Source organism: Bison bison, unplaced genomic scaffold (assembly GCF_000754665.1).
Source record: "Bison bison bison isolate TAMUID 2011002044 unplaced genomic scaffold, Bison_UMD1.0 scf7180017845467, whole genome shotgun sequence".
Taxonomy (NCBI): domain Eukaryota; kingdom Metazoa; phylum Chordata; class Mammalia; order Artiodactyla; family Bovidae; genus Bison; species Bison bison.
Window position 1 is genome coordinate 3,906 of NW_011476040.1, and position 12,324 is coordinate 16,229.

At 40.0% G+C, this 12,324-nt stretch overlaps 1 protein-coding gene across 1 annotated transcript; it reads right to left on the reverse strand.

Annotated features, from left to right (window-relative positions):
- Positions 1-2,801: 2,801 nt before the first annotated feature.
- LOC104984877 (putative ankyrin repeat domain-containing protein ENSP00000383069) lies at positions 2,802-12,035 on the reverse strand (the record flags this gene model as incomplete). Its single annotated transcript, XM_010834821.1, has 5 exons — positions 11,806-12,035; positions 9,126-9,240; positions 8,790-8,963; positions 4,602-4,708; positions 2,802-2,939 (listed from the first exon to the last, which is right to left on the reverse strand). Coding segments are annotated over exons 1-5 (764 nt in total), but the record flags the coding sequence as incomplete, so codon positions are not given.
- Positions 12,036-12,324: the final 289 nt, after the last annotated feature.

Below are 12,324 nucleotides of genomic sequence, written 5' to 3' on the forward strand. Positions count from 1 at the left end.
AAGATTGCTGGGAGAAATATCAATAACCTCAGATATGCAGATGACACCACCCTATGGCAGAAAGTGAAGAACTAAAAAGCCTCTTGATGAAAGTGAAAGAAGAGAGTGAAAAAGTTGGCTTAAAGCTCAACATTCAGAAAACTAAGATCATGGCATCCGGTCCCATCACTTCATGGCACATAGATGGGGAAACAGTGACTTACTTTGCTTTTTGGGGCTCCAAAATCACTGCAGTTGGTGATTGCAGCCAAGAAATCAAAACACGCTTAATCCTTGGAAAGAAAGTTAGACCAACTTAGCATATTAAAAAGCAGAGACATTACTTTCTCAACATAGGTCCGTCTAGTCAAGGTTATGGTTTTTCCAGTAGTCATGTATGGATGTGAGAGTTGGACTATAAAGAAAGCTGAGCACAGAAGAATTGATGCTTCTGAACTGCGGTCTTGGAAAAGACTCTTGAGAGTCCCTTGGACTGCAAGGAGATCCAATCAGTCCATCCTAAAGGAAATCAGTCCTGGGTGTTCATTGGAAGGACTGATGTTGAAGCTGAAACTCCAATATTTTGGCCACCTGATGTGAAGAGTAGACTCATTTGAAAGACCCTGATGCTGGGAAAGATTGAAGGCAGGAGGAGAAGGGGACAACAGAGGATGAGATGGTTGGATGGCATCACTGATTCAATGGACATGATTTTGGGTAAACTCTGGGAGTTGGTGACAGACAGGGAGGCCTGGCATGCTGCGGCTCACGGGGTCCCAAAAAGTCAAACACGACTGAGCAACTGAACTGAAAGGAGAAAGAAAAGGAAGATGAAGTAGTCATGAACTCAGGACAGTACAGCTCCAATAATTAACTAGATTTAGCTTGACGTACGAAAAATCTCTTGAGCTTGCAAATCCTACCTCTATAACCAACTGCTCTTTGTTCCTGGAGGAGTTGTTTCTCTTCTGTTCAAAGTCTTCCTCTACACAACTGGGATATTACTACCTTATTTCACAAAAGGATTAATAGGATGTAATGAGATAATATACCCCCAAAATGCTTGCAGAAACAGTCAAAGAGTGGAATAATTTCATCTTCAACTTTATTGCTATAACTAATTTGGAATTCCAAGTAAATCCCAATGTGTGCTTTTTCATACATTTAACATTCAAGTGTTGCATGAAACTGTTATTAATTCTGGTGATTAGATGTTTTTTTGTGGTTTGTAATTTAGGGAATCTCCGCTTTTAGATAATGTGTACCTAAATTTATTTATAACATATGAATTCACTACATTAGAGAACATAATAAACCACCATTATTTCAGCTAATTACACCAAGAGCAGAAAACTAATCACAATCAAGACCTGGCCTGGACCACTACTCTTCCTTCTCTATCTCCTCAAACTCTGAACCAGCAGATCTTTGTGACAATGATGTTTAATCTCCATGTTCCTCTCCAATTCACTTGGAAGACATATCCCTACTCTTACACTGGGTACTGGCAAGTTCTAGACAGGGCTTACCTCTCTGAATTCCAACTATCTTACTTGAGATTTAGGGATTTCTGCTGAATTGGTTCCTTATGGGGCAGATTCTGAAAACATTTAAGGTGGAGGCAGACAGAAGTCCATTGGAAATTTTTCATTATTACAGGAAACAGATCCCATGAGGGGCCAAGCATAATTAGGGAATTTCAGGCAAGTTGGCACCCACTACTCTGGGAAGGATGACAGGGAACCTGTGACCTAAGAAAAAGTGCCCCCACAGGACAGAAAGCCACCTTGAGGTTCAAATCTAGATACAAAGGAGAAAGGGAAGTCTGCTCAATCCCTGCAGGAGCACCTGACCCTCTTTGACAGCCTAAAAGTGTCCCCACTGACATCTGCTAGCAGAAAAGACAAATAAGAGCCTCAAGAGCACCTCATCGTGAATATCTAGGCTTCCACGTGGGCTCCACATAAGGTCTCTGAGTGAGGGGGCAAGCTAGGCGGCCCAGATGCCTGAACTGGGTGCTGGAGCTTTGTTTGCAACAGTGACTGAGTGACAAGCGTACATATGAGAACAAAGGAGCTCTCACTCTGAAGTAGACATGTGCATCACCTTAAAGGCTGGGGAACCTGGACCCAGAGGGGCAGCCTGGGAGCAAAGGTCAATCATGAGCCCACTGCAGGATGAGTTGTTGTTGTTGTTGTTTTTCCTTTTAAAATGATTTTATTAAAGGTCTTTATAGAACCACATCCAGACTCCAGATCCAGCTGCCAAGGAGACCTTATCAAGACCAGCTGTAGCAGCAGTGCTGCAGCAGTAGAATCAGTGCAAGAAACAGAATGCTGAGAAGGAACTATTTTCTCCCCTCCAAATGACTTGTGGAAGAGGACTGTCTCGTTGATCTTAGGGAATTCTCTGGGTTCTTGGAAAATTCAAGTGAAAGCATATAGACAAGCAAATCCTCAAGGGAAAAAAGGATTTGCTGCTGAAATAAATATTTCAAGATCCAAAGAACTAGGTAGAAATATCACAACTGTGGCACTGTTCATACGCCATACCAAGAGGTCACACTTGGAATGAAATAGCTAATGTCAAGCTTTCTAAGGATCAAGGTCTACATGTCCTGAGATAAAGCATCCCAAACCCACAGCCAAGAGTAACTAATTGGCCTTTGCTTGGCTTTCAGCTCCTGAGGGGAAACATCTCACCACCATTCTCCAAACCGCCTGCACCAAACTGGAGCTCTCACTGGTCATGTAGAAAGTAACAGTTAAAATTATTTTTGGCTGCAGTTTAGTGAGAACTGGCATTTTAATGTGAACACTTACATATTAAAACCACTGATAACAGCATATTCTTCTGCAGTCCATCCAAAAACATCTTGAGAAAAGATGTCAGCACCTTGTTGAAGAAGAAGTCTGACAACATTTGTTGATTCATACTTGACAGCAAGCATGAGGGCTGTTCTAAAACAACAGAGATGACTTCAGCCTCAGGAAGTTGAGTTGACTTAAACAGTTAATTTGAGATGCTTTACCAAGTGAACGCCTTGCCCTTTCATGAAGAACTGACCATTTAGAGGCTCAAGTGTGCATCTTTGCAAATTACCTCCAAGGCTAAAATGAAGGGACAGAAAAGAAGCCTCCTGTCCCACTGGGATGCCAGGTAGCAGCACTTACTATTTCAAAAGTCCCTGTTGGGGACTTCCCTGGTGGGCCAGTGGATAAGACTCCAGGCTCCCAATGCAGGGGGCCTAGGTTCCATCCTTGGTCAGGGAACTTGATCCCATATGCTGCAGCTAAGAGTTCCTACAACTAGGACCCCATGTAGCCAAATAAATAAATGTTTTTTAAAAATAATAATAAAGTCCTTGATGGACAAGAAATGATGCTGAGGTCACTTATCTGAGGCAGATGACTATTGAAGGGATAAATTCCCTATTTCCTCCTTAGTCTGATATATTCGGCTTCAAAGTCAGCTAGAGGTTGGGTTAAGGAAAAGCTACTTGCAGGTTTAAATAAAAAAATATTGATAATAATGGGAATAAAAACAGTCATGGTGGCAGTTAATGATGTGGACAATCGTGTGCTAGGTGTTAAAATGAAATACCATATATAAAATCTTTCTTACACACAGGCACCTTTGAAAGATGCATTACTATTTGCCTTTTGTACCAGGAAACTTATTTGCTGATGATAACCCTAATCGGTAGGAAACCTAGGAATTGAACCTAGCCTGAATCTAAAGCCCATCATTTTCATCTGTATCATTCACCTCTGACTTGTCTTTGTTAAAGGAACTGTTTATCTGATCAAAGCTATCTTTCTTGCTTCTACCTGCATTAAAAATGGAAATATCAAAATGTACTAAAATGAGAAAGGATAAAAACTGATGAGCCCGCAGGATCAGGTGACCGTGAGTAATAATCACCTTTTTGTGGCTGTTGTTATTTAGTCGCTATGTTGTATCTGACTCTTTTGCAACCTAGTAACATCAGCATTCTTCAAACAAAGTAATTTAAAACAAAGAGTTATCCAAAAGACAAAATCAAGTCTTTTAGGTTTACTATGCATCTTATAAAAGTATATACATACAGAGTAGAGGTTAAAGAATTCTTTTAAAAGAATTAAGAAACTTGATACTGTCATGAGGTAAACTAAAAAGCAGAATCCATATTTCACAAAGCTAATAAAACTAATTTGAAATCCCTCAGCTATTACAAGATCAACCAACCAAACAAAAAGAGGTTGAATATGACATTGGTCAATATTATAAAGGAATATGAATCCTGCTATATATTGTTCATGATACCCAGTCATAATAATTGATTTTCTACCTAAGTGATGATGTGTTGATCACAAATGAATCCGCTTATTCATTTAATCTTGATATTACCATCCTAGAACAGCACTAAGGGTTTTTTTTTTAATTTTATTTTATTTTTAAACTTTACAATATTGTATTAGTTTTGCCAAATATCGAAATGGATCCGCCACAGGTATACATGTGTTCCCCATCCTGAACCCTCCTCCCTGCTCCCTCCCCATACCATCCCTCTGGGTCGTCCCAGTGCACCAGCCCCAAGCATCCAGCACTAAGGGTTTTAAAAAGAAAAAGAAAAACAGTACCTTTTCATCTTATCAACCGCATTTATATTTGCTTTTTTCTTTACTAAAAACTCCACCATTTGCTCTCTCCTTTCACGTATCACAAGTAACAGTGGTGTCAGGTCATCCTGTAAAACAGGGAAAACCATTTCTAATGTACACAGTTAACCTATTTTTAAACTGAAATTAAAATCATGCAATACATTCTCTGAACTTAAAAATAAAAGTCAGAGTAAATGAAAGAGAGCCCCCTCCTCATTGCCCTGTGCACCTTCTTTCTCTTTAATATGTTCCTCCCGTGGGCCTTCCCTGGTGGTCCAGTGGCTAAGTGTCAAGCTCCCAATGCGGGTGCGGGAGCACGTATCATTTAGCTACTGTATCAACTGAATATTTTAGGGACAATGCTGAGGCAGAAATATATAATACTATCTGTAGTATGCATAACCTATTCAAGGATGACCATGAGTAAACTCAAAAGGTTTACAGACATTCCAGTTGGAATATTATTCTCTACATGAACATGCAAAGAGAGAAACTTTTTTTTTTTCTCTTTCAAAAAGTCAACTGTGGGAACCCTGTTTTACTGCTTTCTCAGAAATGTCTCCTGGAATTTAATTCTCTCTTCCTTGCTTGCTCTTTCCACTGCTCTTCCTTAAGTTAGATATTCTGGCTGAGAGGTCAGCATTAGCTAGATACTAACTGCATGCAGAATGAGCACCCTCCCTACCTTATCTTCAAAGACCCTTCTTGATGACTCTCATGTGATTACCTCCAGACCACCAGGAGGAAGCTTCCAAAATCCTAGAGTTCTGGTGTCTGTCTTGCTTTACTGCTCTTAGTTAAAGACTGCAACATAAAGTTACCAATGAATACATGCTCAACATTTTCTCGGGGAGTTGCTCTTCCACCAGCTCTCCCTGCACTGTCTCTTATAATCTTGTGTGTTTGTGAGAATTATTCAGTGTGAAACTGCCACAACCAACTTAAAAATTCTAATTTGAAAAATTCAATCCCATTCTTAAGAGATTTTTTTAAATATGAAATCAATTATAATTAGGCTGTCTTTTAAAACTTTCAAATATTTATCAAAATAAACTATCAATCAAAAATTGGAAACTCAAATGCTTATGGACGGAAAGCTGATGACCTGAGTAAGTGAAAAAGCCAGGTGAGACTGGTAACCCTGAAAACACACGTCCCACATAGAAGGAGTGGCCTCTGCACGCAGACCAAACAGTAGGATAGGCTCAAGGGAGTCCAGATTTGGTCCTTGGAGAAGGATTCTGCATGAGCCTCCTAAACTTGAAATGTTGGCTCAATGTATGGAGGTAAACTAAACATATCCAAGGGCCATGTTTGGGTTATGGCCCACTTTTGGTTTTATGTTTGCTCTTTCCAAACAGGTAGGTATAAAGCAAATATTTGTATGTGAAACATTTCCTTTCTTTAGTATCATATGTTTCACAAAATAAAAATTGGGTCCCAATATGTAATAAATAAGGCTATTAAGACTCATAATTCAATTAAACATAAAGTCTTTTAAAAAGACTCATAATTCACAGTCAAGAATGTTTCCACTGCCTGTTCAAATTACAATCTATCTCTAGAATTCTTCTAGATTGTTAATAAAATGGATCATGAGTTTCCAAGCCTGCTGAAAATAAATGCTTAAAACAATCCCCCTCTGTACTGTTACTAACTTCACGGGTTTTAAAGCTCTCATCTGCTTATGCCAGGGATCAGCAATTCTAACAGACACACTGCAAGAGTCTGTCCTGCAGCTGGCACCAAAAAAGGCTCATGAGTTACTATTACTGCAGTCAGGAAAACCCTGTTGGTAACAAACATCTGTTGACCTAATAACCTGGATGATAAATGAAGGTGCAAAATCCTTAAAGGGTCAGACTCTACATACGAAGTGACTTCACCATGAGCAAATTGCTAAAGACTCTCAGAGTGTCACTGAATGATGAGTGGTTGGAAGGAAAAGAAGTTATTGTTCAAGCCTATAGATATTGCCAAAGATACTCCTTTTAATGTCTCAAGCACGGGGCAGAGAAAAAGTCAGGCTAATATTGTTGGAAAGGAGGGAGCTGATGGAAGTAGCTAGCATTGATCAAACTCCAACGCTTCAGGAGACTACTTTCTGTTGTGAAGGGTGCATTTAGAAATTACATGTATTCACTCCATAGTTATCCATCAAGGACTAGATCAGAATCTCAAGGGAATAGTTCTAAATACACACGTCCAAGCATTCCTCGATTTACTCAGTCAAAATCTACAGCAAACAGCCTAGGCTTATACATTTTTAAAATAAGTTTTCCCAAATAACTGTGGTTCACCAGCAGAATATAGCTGAGGATTAGTGCAGCAACCACTCCAGTCTCATCTCTTACTCACATGGCCAATTCCTTCTCTTACGTGAAGGTTTGAATAAAAAAGAAAAGTGTAAGAGGCAAGAGTCATCAAAACTGCAATTTTTAAAAATTTCCTGGGTAAACAGTGGTAGAATAGGGTCTAGTAAACCCAAAAGGCAACCTGATCTCATTATTTATAACCCCCTTACTTCCTTCCCATCAAGATATTCTAGATGGGAGAGTAGAGTCTAGACTCTTATCTAAGTGGATGGTTCTGCCAGAATAGGATAATATCAGGTAGTTATTTGTTCTTCTTTCTTAATTCCCACCTAATCACCACCTGTTCACTGTCCGTCTGTTTTGATCAGAGTCTTCCTAAAACTGGCACCTAGGCAAGTTACAATTCACTCACACTGTTTTTCAAAATAACAACTATTATCCCTGAAAACTGAAAAGCATATAAGAAATATATAAACTGAAGGGAATAAAAAGCACAAACCAAAATCTCAGGACTTCCGTGGTGGTCCCATGGCTGGGTCTCAGTGCTCCCAGGAAAGAGGGCCTGGGTTCGACCCCTGGTCAGAAAACTAGATCCTACATGCTGAAATGAAGCCCAGCTCAGCCAAATAAATAAATATTAAAATAAATAAATCCTCTTCTTGGCATTTCCCAACTGCCAAAATTCCAGCTTGACTTGCACTTTTCACTTGCTTGCTCCTTTTCCTTTCCTTTTACCTTATTAAGACTTGGGCAATGAGAGAGAAACTGTGTTTACATAAACCATTTTTCATAAAATGGGAATTTGTGAACAGCAGCAAGATTTCTAATATGTTGTAAAATGCTTTCTTTATGTTTGAATTTTAAGACAAAGTCTACTGAGACAACTTTTGCTTTACTGTGTTATTTTAGACTGATTACAAAACAAACAAACAAACAAACAAAAACTGGGGTAAAATATTCGGAAAATGTTTTACTTAACAAGTGCAGTGTTATCACAAATACCAGCAATAAACACATAAAGGAATGCTTTACTCTCTAATGCTTGAGAAATATCATGATTTAAAGTGAAATCCTAGTTTGGTTCCTTCAAAATACTTTCACTCAGGGAAGGCTGGAGCTTCCAAAGATGGAAAACTGAGCCCACCTGTGAGAGTGGAGGGAGTTCCTGGTGGGGCTGCAGCTGCAGGACGTCACGCGCGTCCTGGAGAAAGCAGGAGGGGCGGCTACACCATCACCAGCTCCACACGCACAGCTGCAAGCCCGCTGAGCAGGTCCTGGGGCTGAGCGCAGGAGACCCTGAGGTGTACATCATGAACCAAGCAGTCACCAGCACCAGTGAATGCCCTTGCTGGGAGTCAAGCATGACCTGACCCTCTTGGCCGGATCTCAGAACCGGGGTCCTGGAGGGCTCAGGGCTCCAGGCCTGCTGCCTCCCAGGCCCGCTTGCACTCACCCGGCTGCCCCTCATGGGCACTGGGTCTCCTTCCTCCTCCAACCCACCCCCAGGGGCACCCATTCTTTGAGCCCCTGGAAGCAGCCACTCCTCACATTGCTTCACTCCCCCCAGGCCTTCATCATCTGTGGGCTCCGAGCCTACCACCAACTCCCGGGCATGGTCTGATGGGAAATCTTCCTTCTGAGGTATACAGCTGGCTGGGAGACAGAGCTTTGCCCTCTCTGTGGGCTCCAACATTTTCCCCCACCCCTTGCAGTGGCTTTGGAGTTGTTTCCATGGTAACAGGGCTTGTTGGACACTATTCCGTTTACCTATTTACATAGTTAGAAATAAAACACTTCTAGTTTAAAAAAATGCTTTGCAAATATTTTGTAAATAAAGTTAGTTGAGATATACCTTGTTCATGGCTTCTATATTGGCGTCACAGGAAAGCAGCTTTGCTGTGAGTGATATATTCTGGCAAAAGACAGCGTAGTGGAGAGCGGTGTTCTCACAGACGTCCATGACATTTGGGTTGGCACCATGCTCCAGCAGAAGGGTGGCACACTCCTCTTCTTGGCATTCTATGGCCTGTCAGTGTTGCGCCAAGAAACAGAGTGTAAATTCTAGGAATTCAAAGTAAACAGTCCACAAGCTTCACCGGTTTGCTATATCTAAATGAGATGAATTCACTTTTAGTCTCAGTAGTTAAATCACATCCACCTCGTGTGGACATGGTTCACTGCCCCATACCTTCATCAGCGCTGTCCTGTTTTCATCATCACAGAGGTTAAGTAGGCATTTTCTCTCCAGGAGCAGAGTGACCACCACTGAATGGCCATTGGCACAGGCCAAGTGGAGGGCAGTCCTATGAAAGCAAGAGGAGTTTTCAGGAAACTGTAGTGTTACTGTTTCAAAACAAACAACTGTTCCTGTGATTGAAAACATTCAATAGTATGCTGTTCCTATCCCTCTAAAACAAATATTTCGTTTCCTTCTGGAGAAAGAAAGAACATTATACATTAGCATTAGCTCTTCTTAACACAGTAATGAAAGAAAATTTACTTGAATACAATGACCATGACCTTGAGATTCAGCTCAACTTGGATTTGAATTTGACTTTCATTCTGTCACTTAGCTGTCACTCAGCCTCTCTGTGCCTCAATTTCCTCATCAACAAAATGGAGAGAGAGAAGTAGTTCTCTCACAGGACAGCACTGCGATGCTTAAATGAGATCCATGCAAAGAGTTTAGAACCATTTCTGGCACAGGTAACAGCTCAGTAACTGTTAGGTAATATAATCATACTTATTACTATTACTACTTTTTTACAAGGACAACATCTCAATGAAGTCAAAGGATATCATACCTCCTTTGCAGATACATTTTGAGGATTAGAGACAACACTGTGCTTCAGTGATTCTAATATGTTCATTTTCTGACATTTTAACGTCTCTGACATTGGAATGAAATTTATAATTCACAATGTCTGTACAACTATAATTGGTAGCATTTTTGTTTGCTCATTTCTCATTTTTCCTGTTGATCTAATTACCATAAGGTCTTTTGTCTACGGTTGCTTCTTTTTAATTAAAATATAGATGATGCATATTACATATTATTATATATTACAGGTACACAACATTGTGATTCACAATTTTTATAAGTCATACTCCATTTAAAGTTATTATATGGTATTTGCTATGTTCCCCGTGTTGTACAATACATCCCAGCAGCTGGCAGGATTTTAGTTTCCCCACCAGGTATCGAACCCTGGGCCCACAGCAGTGAATCTTAACCATGGATGACCAAGGAACTCCCTAGATTCCCTTGACTTCTGAAAAGGCTGAAAGCTGTCAGAAAATATCAATCCTCAAAACAAATTCTAAAAAAAAATTGAAAGTGAGAAATCATTTTTATCTGTGCCACATTCCTATTAGTGCCAAAAAGACAAGCCCTGTCTGGTAATCCGACTTGCCTATAGACAGCTTGATCTACAAAGAGTTTTAAATTTTTTGTGTTGTTAAAATGTTAAATCAACATCCAGATTTCTTTTTGTTGTGTGTGTGCGTGTGTGTGTGTGTGTGTGTGTGTGCTGAAATCCAGGAAACTCCAGAATTCTTACTTTTGAAATCATTCTTAGAAAGGTCTTTGGGGTGGGAGGGAGGCTCATAATGAAGGGGCTATGTGTACACTTACAACTGATTTATGACGTTATACAGCAGAAAACAACACAACATTGTAAAGCAATTATTCTCCAATTTAAAAAAAAAAATAAGGTTAAGAAACAGTAGAAATAGAAAAAAAAAAAGTCTCTGTCCACAGATAAAAAATGTATAAATAGGAACCTGAGTTTTATTCTGGCACTTTTCTCACTGTGCATATTTGAAATGTTTGATCCATACTCTATCTGAAACTTTTTGGTGAGATAAAAATTGAGTTACTTTTCTCTTTTACCAGGTTATTTCTCCACCATCTACACACAGTTTATCATTTCTAACAGAAAAGGTCATCATTTTCAAGTTCTAAAGTTTTACATACATTTGGGTGTTTGGGCATTCTGTTCCATTCATTTATCTATCTTTTCAGTTGTTAGTAAATGAACATTTGTGGGCACTTATAGCACATTTTGATATCTAGAAGGGCAAATCTTCCTCTACTATACAAAACTTTTAATTTCATCACAACAATTAAAGACAGCATATGTAACCCAAAATCTTTAAAATTATGAAATGTTGATTTGCTTTAAATATAGAAAGACCATACATCCTAAGAAAATGTCTTTCTATTCAAGGACACAGCCAGCTTCCTGCTTCAAAGCTGTCTTCTAAGGTCCTTCAGCAAAGAACACATATACCTAAGTGTACACTTTTATAAAATGGATATTGAATTGTATTTTTAATCCAGAAGTTGATTTGACATGGGAATTATTTTGCTCACTATGCAGTTTTCTGTACTATATAACCTTACGGTATAAAAAATGTACATTAAAAATAAGATATTGACAACAGCAGAAATCTGTCCACTGCCATGATCCACAATAGGTGATCCATGAAGAAGTGCTTTCATAAATCACATGAGAAAAAATGTGAGAGCCAGAAGGTTCAGAAGATTTCTTGAAGGCTATATAATTTGAGAGTTTTTACTCATGAGTACATCATGCTAACCCATGCAAATAAAAAGTAGGAGGAAGAAAGGAAAAACAGATGCTATTCATGTTTCATTTCATTTCTGTGATTACCAACATTCAGTTAAATGACTTCAAAACTATCAGTAAAGCTCTATAAGGAGAATTATAAGTGGGTCCAAAACCAACTAAGGATTTTTGCTGCCTATAGAGTCTGTGGGATGCTGGATCCCAGGAAGGTATCCAGGAGCCTTGGAAGGGAAACTCACAGGAGGGATCTCTGCCAGGCCCTTCCACCCCGCTTACCTGTTCATCTTTTCCCTGTCGTTCAGGCCATTTTTTCCAAACAACAGAACATGCTGCACTTTGGCTACGTTGCCCACAATGGCAGCTTCGTGGATCTTTCTGAGGTCTTTGTCTCGGATGCGGTATCCTGGCTGGAAGTTGATTCCATGACCACTGTCTCTCACCGGGTTGATGGAGGAGCCAAAGGGCGACACACTGTTCTTACTCCTGAAGCCAAAAATCTTCTTCATCGCAGAGCCTATGGACTTCAAACACATCTCACCTCTCCCTTGGCTCTTCACAGTCCTGTAAACCCAACACGAGCACTACAGGTAAGCCAGAGCCGTCTGCCACAACCTCCAAGCTGGGAAGCTCAACGGTTTGGAAGCTTTCATCCCAGGATGATCGTCGCTAAGCAACACCTCTAAACACATTGCCCATGCACACAGAGGCCTGGTGTGCCAGCCCAGTGCTCATATGCAAGAACTGTAAGTTCATTTCCTGAAAGAAACAAACAATATCAATAAACCCTTACCTAAA